Below are 21,095 nucleotides of genomic sequence, written 5' to 3' on the forward strand. Positions count from 1 at the left end.
TGGCTCTACAAAGGCTCATTCCTCAATGGAGAGCAAAAAAAAATCCCCCCTAGAAGTAAATTTGCTACAAAGTGGAGCAGTAATCCCAATCAAAGTGTTGGTATTCATTTCCCCATTCACGTTTTGGTGTCTTAGCTGCTACCAGGGAGGCTGGAACCTGCTGATGTGGAAATTTAGGGAAAGCTTTCACTTACAAGTGCTGCTTCTCTCTGGAGAAGGGGTAGGAGAGGCGCTTCACCGTCTGAGGTTTGTGTTCTGCCACCTTGGGCTGGATGGGCTCTGTTATTTTTTGAATCACAGAATTAATCTTTTTCAGAAGACCGTGGGTCTGGTTGATCTGATACATCTGAGGGGGGCAAAGGGAAAAACAGTAAAACTCTATTGTTCTTTTGGTTTTCCATAACTCAGAGTGAACTGTAAGGAATAAAGCAGCAATAAAATAAATACAGCCCAATAAACAATCAAGGAGCATGGCTTAGCTTCTTGAAATCATTCAGAAAGACAGAGATGGATGGGAAAGTCAAACCAAGGCAAGCAGAGGAAATCTATTGCTTTTTCCCTGAGAGAAAACCTGGCCAGTGATTGATTCCAAATAATCAGCACTTGGCTCCTGAAACACCGGTTCCTCTGGCTTTCACCGTTTTTTTGGTGCAGTGGAACAAAGAAATAAAGGAGCTACAAGGGCCCCTCTGCAAAACAACTTTCCCAGGGGGCTTTCCTGGGAATATTGTCTGTATTTCAGGAGTCTCACCTCTTCCATATAAATGAACCAAAACATCTTGTATTGTCAGCTGAAGTTCTGTAGCACTAAATGCAGGAATTGTGTTAGCAGGTTAAAAAAAAGAGGATTATAGGCTTCCCTCTCCAAGCCACAGAGACTACGTGCAGATCCATGGCAGGGCTCCCACCACAGGAAGATCAGCTGGAAATAAGGCTTTTGGGATCTGAGGGTGTTGCCAGGCACATGGCTTCTCCTGGGCAGCGTCTGCAGGGTTAGGTGGCCTCTTTTACACACTGAAAACCCATCCACAGAATGCCCACCTGAACTTTACTTCAGTGGTAAAGCAGCTTTAACCACAGGATGGCAACAGAGCTTTTTACCTAATTGTGCTTCTGATTAAAATCAGTGGCGAGTGAGGCAATAATGGGGATTAATATGAAATCCAAACCAAAAGTGTGGTTTTACTCTTGTCATAAATGATGCTGGGCTTTGAGACTGTCTCTTGCTCCATTACAGACTTCCCTCTGCAGTCTGGGACATGCACTTAGTCCGTGTTTAAATATTAATCCATCTCTAAGCTGTGCTCACTGAACAGGTAGCTATCTATCATGGGTGATTTAGAATTGATGAAAATATACTGTCATCTCTTTAATGATATTTCAAATATTCTGAAAGGTAATTTATTTTGTGGGAGAGTGGCCCCCAACCCCTGCAAATGTGACTCACGATGGACATGAATAGTCACCAAACCCAGCAAGACAATTCCTTATTTTTATGCTCATTTTCACAAATCTGGTGCTTCAAATGAGGAAAAAAATGTTCAAAACACACACAGAAATTTCATCATCAGTTTCAACCTCTTCTTTTAAAACACACTGAGGATGAAATCACTCTCATCATGTACAGATGGTGGTAGTGGCCAGAAATTCTTGATTTCCATTCCTCCTTCTCCTTACTCTTTCTGCTGCCCCAAGCAAGTTTGTGACTCTCATTTTTGGTGCAGATTACTTTTAAAATGGTCGTGGGAAGAAAAAAAAAAAAAGCAACATATTTAAACTAAGCCTTCAGGAGGAAGAAGGAAAGCCATGACTCACCTTTTTTGTGGGCATCTTGAGCTTAAGAAATTCTGCCTCCCGACACAATACATTCCACGGTGCGTGTATTTTTACAAATCCAATCCCATGGATTTTAGTCTTAAAAAAAAAACCACACACACACACAACAAAAAAGCAGGAGAAAAGGTTACTGATGAGAGGAAATAAATTATTTTCCCCCCTGTGATTGATACACATTTAAGGAACAATCAGTCCATTACGGCCAACATGATAAATCTCATTTGTTTGAGATAGCTGGTTTCTAACAACAGGACAATCACTGAACACCTCACTGTGCTGAGCTGCTATAAAATGTGACTCAAAAATACCATTGTCTTCCAGAACAATTACCACAAGGTTAAACAGATTAAAAACTGTTTGGGAAATAAAAGCTAATGCCTATGGACACGAATACAGGCAAAGCCAGTTAAATCTGAAGCACAGGCATCCAGCCAAATGGCGTGATTTTGTGAGTGTGTTGTAATTACTGGGGCTGAGAGAGCCTCCTGAGAGCTGCCCAGTATCTCAAAGGAGCAGCCTCAGAACCAAACGTGAGTGTTCACATTAAAACACTACAGGTTATGATTGGGAAAACTGGTAGGAAGAATTCAACAGAACAGAAGGAAAGAAGGCCGGACATGGATGTTTGCTCCTGGCACTCCCACGTACACCCATGTTTACTCCCACTGGAGCAATCATTTCAAAGGCACTGGACAAATGATATCAAACCAGGAGGCATTCAGCAAACAGAAGAAAAATGACCTCTAATGCATCTTTCTAACCTTGCTGCTGTACCAAGTCAGGCAGTACAGTAACGAGCTCTCCCGCAGCTTTATTCCTCACTGGTTTTCTAGAAATTGGTTGCTCCGAGGACCAGAGAATGGTTTGGGTTGGAAGGGACCTTAAAGATCATCCAGTTCCAACACTCCTGCCATGGACAGACCAGGTTGCTCCAAGCCCTGTCCAGCCTGGCCTTGTTTTAATCAAATATTTTTGGACACTGAGCCACCGACCACAACTCTGTGTGTGCCCATCCAGCCACTGCATTGAAGAGAGTTAAAGTGACTTATTAAACATCATCTGTTTCAGAAACTTTTGCACTTTTGGAATCAGTAAGGCCTCCCATGCAACTTGTGGCTTTTCAAGCTCCAGTGATTGCAGGTTTTTCTCCCCTACACTGTGTAAATCCCTGAGGTTTCTCCCTACTTTCCTGATCTGCTCTGGTACCTCGCACTGAAAGGACAGAGTTCTCTCTCTTTTACAGCGTCCTGGTTTGAACCCTGAGCCCTTCTGCATAATTTGAAATCATATTACATGTCACAGGTGGAACCTCCCATCTTGCAAAGGATTTAAATATCCGTGACTTGGCACAGCCAAGCTTTCAGTTCACTACAACAACCTGCAAGTTGGACAGAAAGCAAGTCTTATTTTCACTGGAAGACAGAGAAGGGAAAGGTCTGTTGAGGGGTTTTTTTGCATTAGACCATGTAAAATATATATATTACATATGTGTATATATATAAATACAAAAAATATGCAAATGTCAAATTCATGAGTAGTAGGTGGTAGACTTATTTTCCTAACACTCTTTTCAGGGGTCTAAATGTTTATCTCAGCTTTCAGATGCTGTCAATAAAACCAGCATAAATGTTTACCCTCTCCCTCAGGAGTTTCAGGCGTATTGGCTGCATCAGTTCATTGTAATAGCTTTCTTTGAAATTAATATGGCTGTGTCTATTTTCTACTAATCACACGCTGGCAGTACTTCACACACATCATTTTTTCACAGGGGCTAATGGTCTTTTAATAGAATGTAGTGGTTTCAGGGTACAGGTGAAAGGAGTCACAAGCTGTACTGTTCACGTCTAAGAATGGAAAGAGCCAACTGTAGCACAGACCCACGCGCTCGGGTGCGCACCAGAAAACCTCCCGAGCAAATTTAATTCCCTTCGAGTCTCTACAGAGGGATAAAAATGTCACTGCAGTGGGTATTTTTCCCTCAGAGCTGGAATTACCAGTGGACTCAAAGCACTGCATGTTGCAAACCCACCAAACTGGGCTTAGCATTCGGGGCAATTTAAGCCTCGCTAAGAGATGTGACAACTCAGCAACGAGCTGTGTTGCAATAGTGGACGTGCCACGAGTCCTGGCCAGGAAAAGTCAGGAACTTCACCTCACTGGGGCATCAACAACACCGTGGCACATTCCTGTGATGCGGATTAAATCCGTGGGTGAGGATGGCGCTGCCAGAACTGACATCAAATTCTGCAAGAGCTGGGCTTGTGTAACCTTGATCAGAGTCAGGTTCACAGGAGGGGCCCAGCATCTCCCAGGATTTGACCTCTTTAAGTGTTTTGAATGGATCCTTACATCCTCATCACGTTCCAGTTCCAGACCAGCCTCCACGAGGTTCCCTTCATACTCCTCCCTGCGAAACCTCTTGTCGTCCTCATGGTAATCTATGTGAGGTTCACCTTCCCCCATTTCCAGCTGCACTCCCTTCCCGGGAAGTGGCTGGTCCTGCTTGGTGCTTCGGACACTTGAGTCATTCTGCTGAGCTCTCCTGGCGAGCGTCTTCCCTGCTGAGGACTTCTTGTAGTGATAAACGAGGATGTAGTCTACTTTCCTCTTGCCATCTCTGAAGTAGAGTCCGTATTTGCAGTCAGCATCTGGATTTTTGGACAGGGAATTTAACAGCTGGAAGCAAGGAACGGGGGTGTGGAGAGAAGGAGAGAGAAAAAGAATGAATGCATAGGCCAACATGGACACCAGACAGACCATCCCTCGTATCAAGGCCTCCTTCTTGCCTGGAGCACATGATGACCTGTGTTCAAAGAGCCAGCAGATTGGAGGAGCCCCCCCCCCCCCATGCTACTTACTCAAAAAATTTTTGCAAGTTAACACCTTCAATTTTACTGATAGCCAGCTGGGATTTTATTGGCCAGAAATAAATAGATTAGATGGCTGGGATTTAATCTAATCACCAGCACACCAGTTCATAAGTCAGCTACTCGGTGGGTTTGGTTTTCTCCTTTGGGGGTTAATCGCCACTAAGATCATCTGTCCTTTTCCACCCGTGACATCTGCAATGTTGCAATTCTGACAATCAGATTAATATCATGTGGAAACATTTCTCACTTCTCTTATCTATCATTGCAAGTTCATATCATCTGAGAAAGAGATCATCTTAGATAGAGACTGAAGGGAGCCAGCTGGTCCTGCAGCGCGGCCAAAAATGCAGATGGACTGCGGCCAGGGAAGTGGGTTCAGTGCTTATTGAGTTTCATCGCTTTTTCTCCCCCACTTATAAAGCCCATGTCACTATGCAATCTGATGGTGGCAAAGGCTTTATTCCCAACCTGAATTAACGCTGTACAAGATGCAAGAAAGGCGAGACTTTCAACACAATTCCATTTCCAAGCATTTCTCTGAAAACTGCACAACTGCAGAAACATAAAAAGGCACTAACAATTATTAATTTCTACTTTCGTAGCATTTCTCATGCATAATTCACAATCCTACTCTTGGAGATGCACAGACTAAAAGAAAAAAAAAATGTAAAAAATTTAAAAAAATTTCAAAACTTACACCAAATAAATAAATATACAATAAAATAATATAGCATTTGGTGCCACCATGGAGTTCACTCTTTGTCCTCTTCCCTCTTTTCCCTGTTCCATGGAAGGTTATTTAACCATGACAAACTCTTCAGGGCACAGGCTGTTCGTGTTTGTGCCCTATATTTAGTTCTTAAGCACATATAAAAAGACCATTATTAGCTGTTATATACAATTGTTTCATGATTACCGGGCACGCAAGTGTGAACCCAGGAGGGTTTTTTTAAAGCAAGCTTGTGGCAGGCAACTCACTGATGCAAATTTCTACAAGAACCAAATACTAACAAATGGTAGCTAACTGGATTGTATTTAACTTGTAAAGATGCATTGATCTGATTAATTAATTAATTAAACAGCAGTTTCTGAAAAACTGGACTGAACCACCAGATGAGAATGAGAGCTCCTTCTCAGTTCTCTGGACTTTCCTATTGGAAAGCTGACCATGTGGAAAGCTGATTACTTAGGAGAAGGTGCTGCACTGTGGTTGCTGAAGGCTCAATAAATTTATTAATATATGAGAATGGTTATGTCCCACTGCAAACAGGGTGCAAAGAAATAAGTGGCCAGATTATTTTAAGGGTGGGGTATTAATGCTGAAAGGTGCTCATGGGCCACAGGCTGTCTTGCAGGGCTGCTCTGCTGAAATACAGAGTTGCATGGACTTAGACCATGTAAAGCTCATTGTCCCTTCAGCTGAGGATGGGACAGAGAAAAGACATTTCAGTTTTACCACAGCAGGGGAGATATTTACACCCTGACAAATTAGTCCTCCATCCTAACTAAGCCCAAGCACCATAAAACACGTCTTGATTTTTCTGGTACCTCTTTCCCCAGCAAGATCTGTTATACAGCCCATTCCTCCTCGATTCCTTCACCTGAATAAACTTCTTTTTACATGCTTATGGCACAACCAACTCGTAATCATGTTGGCTATTCACATTACCAACTGTCTTTAAAATCTGTGTTACAGAATTTAACTAAGGCACAATTAATGACAGAGGATATCTAACCTCTATTGTGTGCTACCCAATATTAGTTTAATGTTGCCTATGATAACAATGGCTTTTGCATGAAATTTTAGACATTTTTTACTGTTCTCCTCCATATGGGCAAGGAGGTTGCCACAGCCTTACTGCCAGATTCCTTCCACTGAGAAGAGCCAACACCTTTTTAGGCTACAGGTCAAACAAGGCTCCCTTGCTTCCCTTTCTTGCACATCAAGGAACAAACCCTGGGCAAAACCATGTCCCGTGGCTGGTGGCAATCCTCCCCAGCACCTTTGAAAACCAGAGGGAGAGGATTTCAGAGCATCCTGGGAATGGAAGGAATGAGAAACAAGCTGAGGGGTGAAGAGCAGGACGCCTGTTATGAGACATCTGGCAAGTCCTTTACTCACTGTGCTCTCGTGCTGGTCATATCCGATGTCCTCAATAGCTCGGATGTTGATGATGTGGATCCCCTTCTCCTCAGCAGGCAGACAGGAGTATTTCTTGTTCACCCTCATTCCTGTGTCCTCTGGAACCTCGCTGAGATCTTCTGGCAGAAAATCCACCCCATGAAACTCACTGTCTCCGTCTGAAAAGAAAGTGACCAATTTTATCAAGACACTTTTAATTCCCAACCCTTGCTCCTCCCAGAGCCGCCCAAAAGCTGAAACGTATCCTGTTCCTGCCTTCTTCTGCCAATGAGCCCTTGTGCAGGGCTTCCCACCCCACCCCTTCTCTGTGCCTCCCTTCTCAGCTTTCCTCAGCCCTCTTCAGCCCTACCTGGGTCTCCTCCTCCTCCTCCAGAGGAGAAGTGCTCAGTTAACTCAGCGCTCAGTTAACTTTTCTCCCTGCACTGCTGTCCCAGGATGTGTTTATGGTCTCATGGAATGGTTATATTTCTTGGCAACAAAAGGGAAAAAAAAAAGAGGGAAAAAGAGGGAAAAAGAGGAAAACTGCCTGGGAACAAGCTGGTGAGGATAGATGGCACGGTGCTTTCCTCTTTTCAGCTGGCATTTTCTCCTTCAACATGCACTTGTTCATGCTGAAAAACAAAGTTGAAAGTTTCCCTTCAAGTACCTGTATACTGCATCAGATTTACTGAACCATCCTTTTTTAAGTAGTCTTGAAAATCTGGGCTTTTCTCCCTCTCAACCTGCCACACATTTAAACTGTTTCCACTGACTATTTAAGTATATAGATACCCTAAAGGATCTAACATCAAAAATTCACTACAAACTGAGCAACCAGCTGACTGACAAAATGCAAACTAGTGTTTGCATATATGCACTTATTTAAGCAATACAAGGCAAAGTGTTCCAAGATTTTATTCATTTTGACATTGGAGTAAAATCCTGCAGCATTGTACCTTTTTTTTTTTTTTTTTAAACCACACAGGAGCAGGACTTGCTTGTCTAAAGAGTGAATATAGAGCAAGAATTTTAGAATTTAGCCTTTAACGGGCTGCTAAATCACCTTTCCCAAACGACAAAACCATGCAGAGGAGCACACTAAAATAGTAGTTATATTACAACAGGCAGTGGTTGCTGCAACTGGTTCAACACTCTGTCTCTGGAGCAGATAGCAGCACAGGGGCTCGAGTGCACAAGGAGGGGCTGAGAGATCCCCACTTACACAGCCCAAAGAAAAGGCAAATGACAGGGTTCGATTCCTGCCTTCAGCTGCCAGCTGAGCAGGTACAGACACAGCAGTGCCAGATCCTTCCCACAGGGGCACAGCAAAAGGATGGGAGGCTACAGACACGAGATGCAGCAAAGGAAATTACAACAAGACATGAAAAAAAAACCCACCTCAATGCTCTAACAGCAGGGGTGACAACATGATAGGGAAGGAGCCAGAGGGACTACAAATCTCCATCCACCCCTGGAGATGGTCAGAGCTCGACCACACATGGCCCCAAGGAACCTGACCCAACTTTAATGTTGGGAGGGCACTGCAAGGACCTGGTGATGTGCAGGAGCTCTCACGGACAACAACCTACTGGAGCAGGGGAGGAAGACGCAGCCAAAACCCTGGTACATCTCTTGAGCTTATCAGAGAAAGTTAAACATTATTATTATGGAAGTCACAGCTGCAGTTATGCCTGTCTGGAACTTGCAAACACCACAAGTTTGTGGATCTTCATTTCAATTCTGGGAAATCTGGTGCTCCGAGCGGCTCTCTCCAGGCTGCCTTCCCAGGAACTTCAGTGCTCATTAACATCATCACCCTGCCATAAAATCTGGGCATCAGTTATCCTCAGACATTCATGGGCACAGCATGGAACACCCACATCTCTGCAGATCTGTGCTGCTGTTCTTGGCCTTTCTTTAAAATTCTCAGTAGTTCCCTCGGAGCAGATGCCACACTTGTGGTCTTGGGGCAGCATCCTCCAACTCGGTGAACCACTTGTAACAGTTAAAAAAGCTTTTTTCTGGAATAATATAGAGATGCAGCCAAAAAAAAAAAATCTTCTGTCTCATGGGAGCAATTAGGATGTTTGTAACAATTCCCTACACATGTATGCTCTCTTTTTCCCAACGTATACATGCACATACATGCAGAATCCCTGAACAGTGGGAACTGGAACAAGGGTGATCAGCTGCAGGACCCAACGTACTCAAGCTTTTATTCTACAGCTGTAAAATACTCATAAAATAATACGACAACTTTTGGAACTTCCTAAGGATACCAACCTGCCTTTTTATTTGGAAGGATGTCTGAAACAACTTTGTATGAGCAGTGAGTTAAGTGCTGTAAAAATCCACTCTTCTCTTTCCTCCTTTTACACTTCTACTAAGTAAACCCAAGTTACTTCAGCAGAATACAGAGGATATTGGAAGAGAAGCACCTTCTTCTGACCAGGTGAAATTGAATAGGTAGAATATCTCATAATGGACCTGTGACCTGAAAAATCCTAGCTTAGAAATTACAACTGGGATGGAACAGCTTTAGAGCAGCAAAAATCACAAGCTTCACTGAGCCCAAACGACCTCCCCGTGCTCTGGAGCTGCACTTCTGAGCAGTATTTGTTAAGCACACAGCACAGAGCAAGGAGACCTGCTCAGATGATTCAGGACTATTGTGCAAGCCCAAATAATCCCCCATCCACAGGTATATATTTACACTTCTGTTTACACATCAGTAGCCTGGCAATACCGGAAAGAACAAGAGCTTCAGGTAGGCAATGAATCACGCAATTTTGGTTTATTATGACTGCTGGAAAAGACGTGAATTGTGAGAGCCTTCTTGATAGAACCTTAATTACAACAAGTTTGATTTCTGTACTTAAAGGTGGTGTCAGGATTTAATACCAAGTAAAGCCATCCAAAACCACTTTGGTAATCACAAACACACAGGGATTATAACCAGTTCACTTGTGCTGATTTGGCAGAGGTCAAAGCCTTCTGCTGCAGAATACAAAACATCTTTTTACATGGAATGGAGTATTTTGAAGGCTTAAACCCAAGAATCTCTATTTTGTGCTGATTATATTAAACAAGGACAAAAATTAAATCTCAAAATAAATTCATGTCCAGAATTATTTATGGCAAGATAGTAGGTGTTACATGAAGAGTGCAAAGCACATTAATGCCCTAATTCAGGTAGAGTGACATCCTAATCTCTTTGTTGGGAGCTGAAAGAGAAGAGCACTGTGAAAACTGCTAGCTTTGCTGCCTTCTAATGCTGACTAACCCACTCTTTTCTATTTATTAAGCAGAAAACACTACAACAAAGACTCGAAGAAGCACTTAATATATTTCAACACAGCTGTAAAACTAATCCACCCTTTCTCCTCTGTATCCACAGGTGATGTTGTTCAAAATCCCATGGATTTCCAGTCAGCAGAAGTCCCTAATATTCCTGGAACACAGACTCAGACCCACCCAATGCTTCTTTTACACTTTATTATGTGTTGCTTTGTCATTTCCCAATATCTGCTACGAATCACAAAACACCCTGCCAAGTGTACAGTACAGAATTTTGAATACTTTAAAGGGATACTTCAAAGTATTCCCCACCTGACTCAAAACATCCACATTCTATAAGACTGTAAGAAAGCTGAAAAGCACTTGATATCAATTTCATTCCCATCCATGAGCCAGGTTTGAGAAGGTATTTGTTGAAAATCAGATGGGTATGGAGCTTCTTCTTTCCTTAGCACAGGCACTGCCAGGTCATTCCCATATTTGCAGTTAATAACCCTGTATTTTTCATATCTGAAATAAAAGAACTGGCCTTTAGGCAGCATTTGTGTTTAGAACAGCTCCATAGTTATGTGACCATACAAATACCTTTAAAGCTGTTCCTTTTTTGTTCGGAGTGAGGTAACATGGGAGAGCAAGAAAGAGAAGACGTAGAAACAGATGTTTGCAGCAGCTCTTAAACTACCTTTCTGCTCCCTGTGGAAGTTTTCCCAGAGATTTTGGAATGCTGTGGATTGCAGTGAGCCTCCAGCTGCAATCCAGAGCACGGAGATGCTACAACAACCTTGTAAACCGCAGCAAAGTGAGAGAGATTCTGAAGTTATTTCCCTGTGAGATGCATCAGGTACAACGAGCCCCTGTGCCATTTCCAGTACAAAAATAAGCAAGCCCTGTGTTCATCTGGAGCAGACAAACCTCTATGAACCCCAGAGATGAGAACATGAGGACAGAAGCTGGGGTCTGTGCATGGCTGGTGTCTTCACACCAGTTACTTCTCCCCCTGAATCTCCAATGAGTCTCTCACTCTGAACAATATGGGAAACAAGACTGAATCTATTAAAAAAACCCCTCAAGCTTGAAAATACCTCCTCCTTTGTTCAAATTTCAGTTGCAGCTGTGAAAATTCTCAAACTCTTCTTGTAAAAATTAATGCTAATTAATGATGAATTTCCCACCACTGAAATTTTCCTCATTTAGACAATTGGACTCCTGTATTGGACTTTAATCACCAGGTGAACCAGAACAAAAAACCTGCTGTAGAAATGGGTGTATTTTCTCCCTGACTAGCCACAGACTCAGTCAACCAGTTTATTGATATTATAGTCATGATCATGCATAGCCACTGAATATTCTCAGACAAAAAAAATATTTTTATCATTAAAATAAATTTTAAAATTGCATTCACACCACGCAGTTTTTACAAAAATATCCTGCACTACTTCTAAATTAGCATCATCAAGTCAGCATGAGTATATATAAAAAAATTAACAACTAGTTCCCTGAAACTGATAATGTTGCTGAAGTTGCCTTCCCTTATCTCCTGTTGCTTTCTTTTTTAGGGAGTATAAGAAAGTGGTAGAGCAAAAAAGTCATAAAGACACCCGAGTTAACTGTCCCAGTTGTTCTCAACAAGGAAGAAGCAGGAGAGTTATGAGACCATGTGATTAAGACTATGAAATGTCCACGTTCTTATCTTTTTGCTTTAAATAAATTATGATAGAATTCAGAATGAAAACTTAGGAGTCACTTAGAATGACCCTGTTGAGATAGGGGAAGGTGCACATTATGGAAGTCATCTGCACACACACACGCATATGCCAAAAGAAATAACACATAACCTACAAGTAAAGGTTGAACATTTTGTTCACACCAATATGTTGGATATTTTTTTGGATTTGGGCTCTTTTTTTCAAGGAAAACTTCGATAAGATACTGAGATAAAATGCCTTAGTGTGGTTTTACTTGCTACATATTGCCCCCTAGCAGCAGAATCCTCCTTCAGCACATTCTGACCCATTTCTTTGCCTCCTGCATCTTCCAAATTCAAAGTCAGAGGTTAATCCTTGGGCTAAGAATTAAAAAAAAACCAAAAAAACCCAAAAACCCAAAACTTTCAAGTGACTCACCTATCACTTTCTCCTTTTCTTAGCCCACTCCTGATATACTACTGTGTATATATATATACACTGTATATATAAAGGTTGTCAGGTTTGGAGCCCAAAATCCCTGCTTCATCCCCAGGAAAAACCAGGCAAGGCAAATGTCACAGGGAGGCTCAGCCTGCCACCACCCCAGCAGCACGGCTCATTCCTGACCAACGGGTCATTCCTGCCGGCCCTGGAATCTCTGCCATGGGAATGCCAGCGAGGATACCCACTGCTGGCAGGGAGGGGAGTTCTTTTTTGGGCTGCTGACACCTGTTTACGAGGCACTGGCCTGGGACCAGCAGCCCGGGCAGGAACCGCGGTGCTCTCCGAGGAGCGCTCCTGCACGTCCTGAACTTCTGTTCTGTTCAAAGCCCAGAGGTTAAGCCCTGATTAGATCCACACCTGGGGCCAGCTGATTTAAATTTTCCTTCCCCTCTCCAGCTGTGAACGGCCAGATGTTGCCTCCAGCTGTGCTACTGGTGGAGAGGCAGCAGGTTTCACTCACAGCACTGCCTGGCCTGGCAGGCAAAGGGCTGCTGGAAAAGGCAACCAACCTACCCTGGGGCAAGTTTAGTGCCTTTGGGGATGTTGACACCACCTGTCCATCCTTTTGGGGATGTTCATACGTCCTGTCTATCCATCTGCAGAAATGCCCCTTTCATCTTCTCTAACACCACGCTAAGTAGGACACCTTGGAACTCTCCCATCTCCATTCCTTTTCCATTTGTTTTAAAACTCATAGCCCAGGTCTATACTGGTTATTACCTTAATGAATCAAACATGATGTTATGATCCAATCCATTAAAAAAAAAGAAAATTATCAAACAGTGAAATAAGACTTGGACTCCATGGACAGTTTCCTTTACAGACTAGAAATACTTTTAATATACCTGATGCTGACAACTCTGTTGGCCCTTTGCATCACACTGAAGGGACAGAGACTTTGTGTCCAGTATTTGGGAGGCTGAAAACCAACTGCTGCCACATGGGTGGAAAAAAGTCAGCTCCTGGCAGGATTATTTGAATGATCAGCTGGTTTAGCTCTGCTTCTCAGTACTGAGAAATGGTGGATCTCTCTGGAGTGGGGCTGCAGCTTTCCTGGAAGGCTGTTTACAGCTTTAAAGTTATTGATCTATTATTATCATTGACATCCCAAATGCAGGTTAGAAGGACACACAACTATGACATCATTTCTATTTCTGCCCTTCTATTTTTGTTTTTAAAGATTCATTTACCCTGTTTGCAGCCCGGAGCCCCGGGCTTGAACACATCTGATCTGCCACAAGCCTTGTGAAATAAAAACAAAGAGCACAAATCACCTGAAAACTGCTGTGACAGTAAAATGAACATTTTTTTTAATTGAAATGGCATTTTCAACAGCATGTAAAGGACCAGAAAAATATGAATTCTACCATAACATCACTGCCTATTTAGAGCCTGTGAAATCTGACATTTTATAAAGACACAGAAAGTCTCTCCCCCATCCCAAGACAAACTGCATTTTTTTTCACCCCAACTACCAACAGCTATTTAATGATCCATTAAGTTTGCTTTCAGACATATTTCTAGTATACCTAAATTCAGCACTCCTCTTCTGCCAGACACCAGAAAAATATTTCAGATTTGCTTCTTTTTGCTATTCCACAAAAAAAAAAGCACTAGAGCCACGCTCAAGTCTGTCATAAAAACATGAGAATGGACTAGATATGCAAGGGCCACTGAATCCATGCTCTATGAATCCTGTTAGTTACATTTTGAAGGGTTATGATGCTCATTATTTTGTCTGTATGTTCTGAGGGAAGAGTTTTTATCTATGGAAGCAGCAAGATGAAAGGAAAAAATACTAAAAAAGAGATTATGGGGAGAGAATTGGTGTGTATTGGGACAACACACCTAAACTCTCACCAGCTTTTTAAGATGTCTAAATACACTTAAAATATTGAGTATATTTTCCCCTACCAGGCTATTACAAAACACTCCTTATACCAAACACGTGAAAATGAGGATCCAAAAATTACCAGTTTTACTGTAAAATCCCAGTCAGAGACTAAAATTTGGGGCTGAGGCCACAGCATGCACTGACTGGCAAAGCTGCTCTTTATCCCAGAGGTTTCCCATTTAAAGTCCTAATCTTGAAACATTTGCAGTCGTGTTTACATTTCCATGCAAAGTCACCAGGGCATTCAGACCACATACACTCGGGCAAGGATGTCTTGGAAGGCTTTGCTAAGCTGATAAAGGTTTGGGATACAATCACCACATTCAGGAGCTGCAGCTCTTTTAGGTTTGCCCTGAGAGAGGCAGTCACTGTGGTCAGGGTTGGGTCCTGTGGGGCAGAGCTCCACCTTGTTCATATATGTTTTTTGGGTGTGCCAAGGCAGGTGGAGCTGATTTGACAGGGAGACGGTGATATGTGATATTCAGCCAAGGTCCCAGTGCAGCCTCTACCTCTGTGCTGTTTGAGGAAATCAAACCAGATTCTGCCCTGAGTAAAAGCTTGGCTCTCTCAAGTTTTCTTCACGCCCCTGCAGTTTTAACTTGGATGCAGAACAGCACTGATTTATGACAATAAACGGGCAAGTTCCACTGGCAGTTGAAATAATCTCTCTCCCTGGGCAAGGGAATGCAAATCAATGACTGGGAACAGCTCTGTTAACTCCTGTCTATCCATGAGAATACCATTCCCTGTGCTCCCCAGTCTTAATTAACTAAGCTGAGGCATTCCAGAGACAGAAGACCTAAGAAGTGATGATGCAACCAGGCACGTTTTTCAGAAAGACTTGAGATCTGACTGCCACAGAGAAGCTGATGCTCCAGGAGGGTGCCACATGCCAGCCAAAGCAGCTTTCCTTTTGCCAAAGGATGCAGAAACACACGCTGCAGGAAAATAAGATACTACACCCTAGGTTTCCCAGCGGTCCCATCTTGAGTGGCAAAATCCTTGGAGCAGAGAGCTGATCCACCAGCAAAGAGAGCTCCCCTTCAGTGCAGGCAAGGGGAAGGATTGGGCCAGTGCCTTGGTAAGGCGTTTTGAGACCCCCCAGATGAAAGGCACACTTGAAATGTTTGAGCAGGGACAGACATTCTTTGCAGTTTGGCCCTCAGCAGGGAAGCTGGTCATGACAGGAGGGTTGAGCCCAGGATCACCAACCCCCTTCCTTAAGGAGCTTTTGACAATATTTATTATCTAATACATCTTCCTGTCAAAGGAGCACCCAAGATCCAAGCGTTAACAGCTGCCCTGTAGGTTTGTAACAGGGAGACAGACTTATTAACAAGACTGGATTATCCAAAGGCTTATTCACCATCAGTGAATTCACGTTTCCCACTGAAAAACAAAGGAGGGGAAATTGCCGTGGAATTGCTGTCAAGTGTGAAATGGAAAGGAGCAGAGCATGGAGGGCTCTGTGGTTGCTGCAGGTGGTCAAAGGCAAAGGGGCCAAAACCTCTCTCCAAACTTCTAAGTTTAACTCCTAACTCCTTCTTGTTTGTTCTGCAGCAGTACTTTTCCACAAGGAGTTCCGAATCCATACCAAGGGTATGGATTGTAGGAGTAGATTTCTGCTGGAGGGGCACTACTCTTTCCAAAAATCCAAACAGCAAACCCAAGAGTTCACATCATGAGACAGACAGATTTTGAAAGATCATTGTGTCCAATCCATGCATAAACAAGGACATCTTGGCAAAATCAAAGACATGTCCTACTAAAAAAAAGGACAGTTTTTCTAATTATGATAATCATGGAAAACACTAATGTACTAATAACAAAGGGCAACTGCAGTCCAGTATTTTATTTCAAAAATTGTGAGATATAGGAAAAGGGGGAGTCCTTTCTGTCTTGTTCCTTATTCTCTGAGAAATCACCCCCAGAATAAGACTGACAACCACAAGTATCAGCATCATCAGGCTTCCCATGACAAACTCTCAATACTCTCTCTCTTTAGTACCAGCTGTGAATCCTCCTCCACTGAGGAAGCAACTCTGAGCACCATAAATGTGTGAACCCAACCAACTAAAACTGGAAATCTTGTATTTTCAAACAGGATTTCTCTTCTGGAGCCAAATACTCTGTTAATCCCCCCGAATTGTGGCTGTTCCACCATGAATCAGACCAAAACGCATCCCATGCACACGGTTGATGAGGGTTTGCCCAAAGATATTCTGGGTAAGAAAGGAACCAGCAACTCCTGCCAAGAGCAAACACTGGACATCAACTCAGATAGAGGGAAAATATTATTTGTTTTCATATTTCCTGAGAAAGACACTGAGCATGTTGTAACCTTGTTATTTATAGAGGGTCAAGGTTTCATCCCAGAATTTAGGAAAGGAATTTATTTTCCCCTAAAGTGTGATTAAGTTTATAAGCTTAAGACAAGTTTTGATTGTGTGCCTGTTTGTTGGTTTTTTTTTTTTGGTTTTTTTTTTTTTTTTGGTGTTTTTTTTTTTTTGTTTGTTTGTTTTGGTTGGCAAAATAATATTTCATTCTCTGGTCTTCTTTTTTTAAAAAAAAAAGGAAAATGTGCTGTTCATTTATCTGGTAAATGTTTATCTGTTCAGTGTTAGAAAACCCTAAACAGTAGAATAAAATTGAATTAAACTTTAATATATTGCTTATCTTCAAGCATTGAAACACTGAGAAAAATAATACTCTGCATGAAAAAAAAATACCTTGTTTTGCCAAAATGTTTAGAAAAGTAATTTTTTTGAATACTGTCCTTTAGTGTATCTGTTATTCCATAAACTCTTTCAAAATATATTGTAAACTGTTACTTGTAAACTTTATTGCTTTTTAATAACACATATTCAGTGCTGGTTGGTTCAGTCAACCAGTTTACAAAACACAGGATGCATTTTTCTCAGCTACACTTCAAGTCTCATAAATAGTCTCTATATTTTTAGGGATTTTTTTTTTTTTTTAATATATATTCAAGCTCTTTGGAAATTATCTTGGTGACTGCTTTTTCAAACAAGCAATGAACTTATTGCTGATTAAGAGAAATAAAAGTCCTTCTCCCTGACCACAACAGTGATGTCAATATTGGATTTTAAAGGAATAGAGGGCAACTAGCTAAATAAAAACAAAGGTGTTGCAATTCTGACTGAGTGGAGATACAGCCTTGAACCATTTGCTTTACTAACCTTTTGGATGTCTGGAACTCTTGGCTGGTTTGTTATTTGGTTGTTTCTAATTATTATGACTGGCCATGGGTCTGAGGTACTTTGGGAAGTGATATGATACAGAAACAGCATTTACGGTGGAACAGGCACAATAACACCCAATCAGATATTGCCCAATGCATTCATTTGAAGGACATATGATATTTAAAATATTTGAACCAGCTGCAGCAGCTGCAAAAACACCTAAGGGTGTAAATCTTTTATTTTCACACTGTCAGACTCGGGCCCAATTCAAGATCAAGGCACCCTTTCCATGAGCTGCTTGGTAAAGATGTACAGAGGGGGAGGCAGCTCACCTGGCTCAACAAGACCAGGGCATCACCCTCCTGTGGCCCTGTTTCCCTCCTTCACGTGATAAAAATCTCAAAAAAACCCAAGACAACCTTCCAAGTGATGTAAATTTGCTGCCAGCTGAGAGCTACAGAGGAACAGCAGTAAATATTCTTGAGATAAAATATGTATGTAATCCATCACCCTGGATTTATACCCCATAAGAGACCATATACTGGGGGTAGGAGGGTTTAGGGGTGCAAATTGGTGGGGGACTTGATTAGGGGAAGCTAAGTCAGATCTCCTCCCTAAGGAACAGCTTCCACTGAATCAGCTCCTCCACCATCAATACACACGTAAATTTAGTGCCCCCAAACAGGTCATAGCAACTGTACCTCTGTCAATAACTACACATACTTACATGAAGAAATATTTCAACATTGCAGCACATGTAATATTTCTGAACCTGCTTATTTTCTTTAACTAATTTTAACACAAGCGTGATTTTTGTTTAGATGAAACCAAGACTCCTTTCCTAAGAACTTTTGTCCCTAACCATACTCCTTCAGGAAGTATTTACAGCTCAGATCAGCAGCTTGAATTCTTTACTCCTTTTCCACCTGCAGGCTGGTTCTTGCCTGTGACTTGCCCTTGAGACTGAGGACAAGCAGGACAGCAAATGCCACCACAGCACAGCTCCAGACAAAACAGTCCAACAAGATGCTTCAAGGAAACATCACGCACCAAAGAAACTCTTCCTGATTAGCAACCCACAGTGCTGCATCACCAAACTGTACTTTGTGGAAGGCTGGATGCTCTAATGGCACTGAAAATCGGAGCCACTATAAACGTAGGTATGACTTGCCCCCACCCAAAGCTTTTGGAGTGCCAGTCCTTACAGGAGAAAATATCGACAAACCAGTGCTGTCACTCCTGAACATGATGTGCCAGTGGAAAAAAAAAAAAAGAAATCCATCATTGCACCTACTCCAGGCCTGTGTTAACAATTCCCACAGCACCCCATTGGGATCTCCCCTGGATTAGAAAATATCAAGTGCTTTCTCTGCTAATCTTTGCACTTGCTAATCAGCCATCAGGCTCTTAGAAGGGACTCAGCCTATGGCCTTTTCAACAAGATTTAAGAAGCCAAGCAGCAAAATCAGCCGATTGTAGAAAAATCTGTATCTGAAATGCTGTTTTACATAGTAAAAACAATTGCTTGCTGGAAAGGGACACTTCTTGCTAATCTTGAGGCTTTTGAGCACTTGTATCCTGTTTGGCTCCTCTCCTCATGCCTATTTATTTGGGAAGTTTATGGTGCAATTCCCAGAGGTTTGTTTGGATGCTGTATCACTTACCCACATCAATAAACAATCTGGAGCACTGTTTAAATATGGAAACACTCTGTAGCAGCACAACCAAAGGGACTGGTTGTGCTGCTGTTGAGCCTTAGGAAATCTATGCCTCAGGGAAAAAAAGAGGTGGGGAAAAGGGGATCTTCCTGTGCAGGCAGCCATTTATCTGTCATTAACCCACCAGCATCACTGGGGCACATCACACAGCTGGAAGATTTACAGATTGCAAAACAGGGATGCAGTGCAACAGATAAAATTCCCACCTGCAATGACCCTTTTAAAACTTTTTCCTTCTGAGTGGAGTTTTGTTTCATCACCATGAACCAAACCAGACAGTCTGGTTGTATCCTCAAGGGACTCAGTCCTCATAGGTGCAGTTCAAGCTGGGATGCCAAGCTTCTGCACCCCTAACACACAGCAATATCCCCACCACTGGCACAGGGTCCACTCTGCCCTTGAACTGGAGACTCTTCCTTCTGCTTTTTGAGAAGGATATTATTGTTTTTACCATTTACTGACAGTTCTCTCCTTACTTTGTAAATAATAAAGACCAGGATGTTTCTGCTCAAGTCCCGGTGTCTTGTTTTTGGGGAGACACCTTCTGTTGAGAACTTCAAGCCACCACTGCCAGCAGAGGTGCCCTCAGATCAGAACAGCAGCAAACAGTGTCAAACCAAGTTGCAGCCAACACCTCCAGATCAAACTGCACACCCACTGCCTGTCCACCCTCTGCCCAAACAGGACTTCTCGATTTCAAGGAACACCCACAAAAATAGCTTTGCTGTGACTGTAAATCCTTAACAAGCCCATCAGGGCTCTCAGCACAGTGGAACGTGGTTCTGCTCAAACACAGGCTGTTCCTAAACTTCTCACATGATAGCTCTGTCTAGCATTGCAGGATGCTTCAGGACTCCCTCCTCCTGTGTCAGCTGATCCCAGCACAAGTGTCCCTCTGTGAGACACAGCTCAGAGAAAGGAAAATTACAGCTCAGAGCATGTCAAGCAAGGTACTTCCAGTAAAGATGAATGAGCAACAGCAGCATTTCTATGGGGTATTGCCTGCAGCACTCATCATCCCCTATTTCAGACACATGAGCTCAAATTTAAGCACGTAAAATGACAGAGGAGGCAGTGATGGAAGGGGAAGCTTGTCTTGCTAGAAGACAATAAAAAACCTAAAAAATTACTCCTTCATTACCTTCTTTCCTCCTACCTCACTGAGTGGTCAAGAAGCCAAAGGGCAATGAAGAACAAATGAAGTGCCCATGTGACTACATCAACATTTAAAATGCTCAGTTTAGAGGTCAGTTTGGACGAGGCTCCAGTGCAGAGGCAGGAGGTTCATACCAGAGCAATGGAGGCAAAAGAATAAAATAAAAACAAATAAATAAAATAAAATTAAATAAACCAAAACTATTTTCGTAATGGTACTTGAGAAATTTATGAATGGGATTCTGCGATGGGGTTGCCTGAAATAGCAAAGATTTGGACATGATGACCCAGGAGTTCCCTGAAAGCAGCTGGCACAGAGGCCACGCGTGCACACGGGGTTTCCCACTGTTTCCTTTCCTCTCCTGTAGGCTTTTCCCTCTGAGTTACAAACAAGTCCCAGCAACAACACAGAGCATCTCAGACTAGGACAAGGATGACAAACACTGTCCCACAAACAAGAATTCTACCCAGAAAGCAAAATGAAGTTTGCAAACCCCATTGGTCAAATGTGCCTCTTCCACCGCTTTCTTCCAAGACATATTTTTTCTTGGATTTCTTTTCATTTTGGTTGCTCCCCTGTAGGCTTTAAGCTGTATGACACACACTTTTCTTGTGAAAAGATGCTAGAAACTGGATAAAGTACTCCAGGTCAGGCTTTTCCGGCCCTGAGCAGGATTAGTACATGTTCCCTTACATGTATTGTGGATTTATGTTTAGTTTATGAGTCCTAGACCCTTTTCTGAAGAACTGCTATTTAACTGGCTCATTATTCCTACCCAGATGGAGGATTTTGCACTTGTCTGGTTCTCAT

The 21,095-nt window shown here is 42.5% G+C and overlaps 1 protein-coding gene across 2 annotated transcripts in view; it reads right to left on the reverse strand.

The window, feature by feature from the left end:
* ANO1 (anoctamin 1) overlaps positions 1-21,095 on the reverse strand; it is a 78,589-nt gene that overhangs the window by 38,114 nt on the left and 19,380 nt on the right. For both annotated transcript variants that reach the window (XM_050335290.1, XM_050335291.1), the window contains exons 2-5: positions 6,829-7,007; positions 4,186-4,512; positions 1,816-1,914; positions 195-346 (exon numbers count right to left, since the gene is read on the reverse strand). In XM_050335290.1, coding sequence (XP_050191247.1) covers positions 195-346; positions 1,816-1,914; positions 4,186-4,512; positions 6,829-7,007 — 757 coding nt within the window. The remainder of the gene's footprint in view (positions 1-194; positions 347-1,815; positions 1,915-4,185; positions 4,513-6,828; positions 7,008-21,095) is intronic.

This window comes from Myiozetetes cayanensis, unplaced genomic scaffold, assembly GCF_022539395.1.
Source record: "Myiozetetes cayanensis isolate MyiCay16 unplaced genomic scaffold, myiCay2020 scf6-25, whole genome shotgun sequence".
Lineage (NCBI taxonomy): Eukaryota > Metazoa > Chordata > Aves > Passeriformes > Tyrannidae > Myiozetetes > Myiozetetes cayanensis.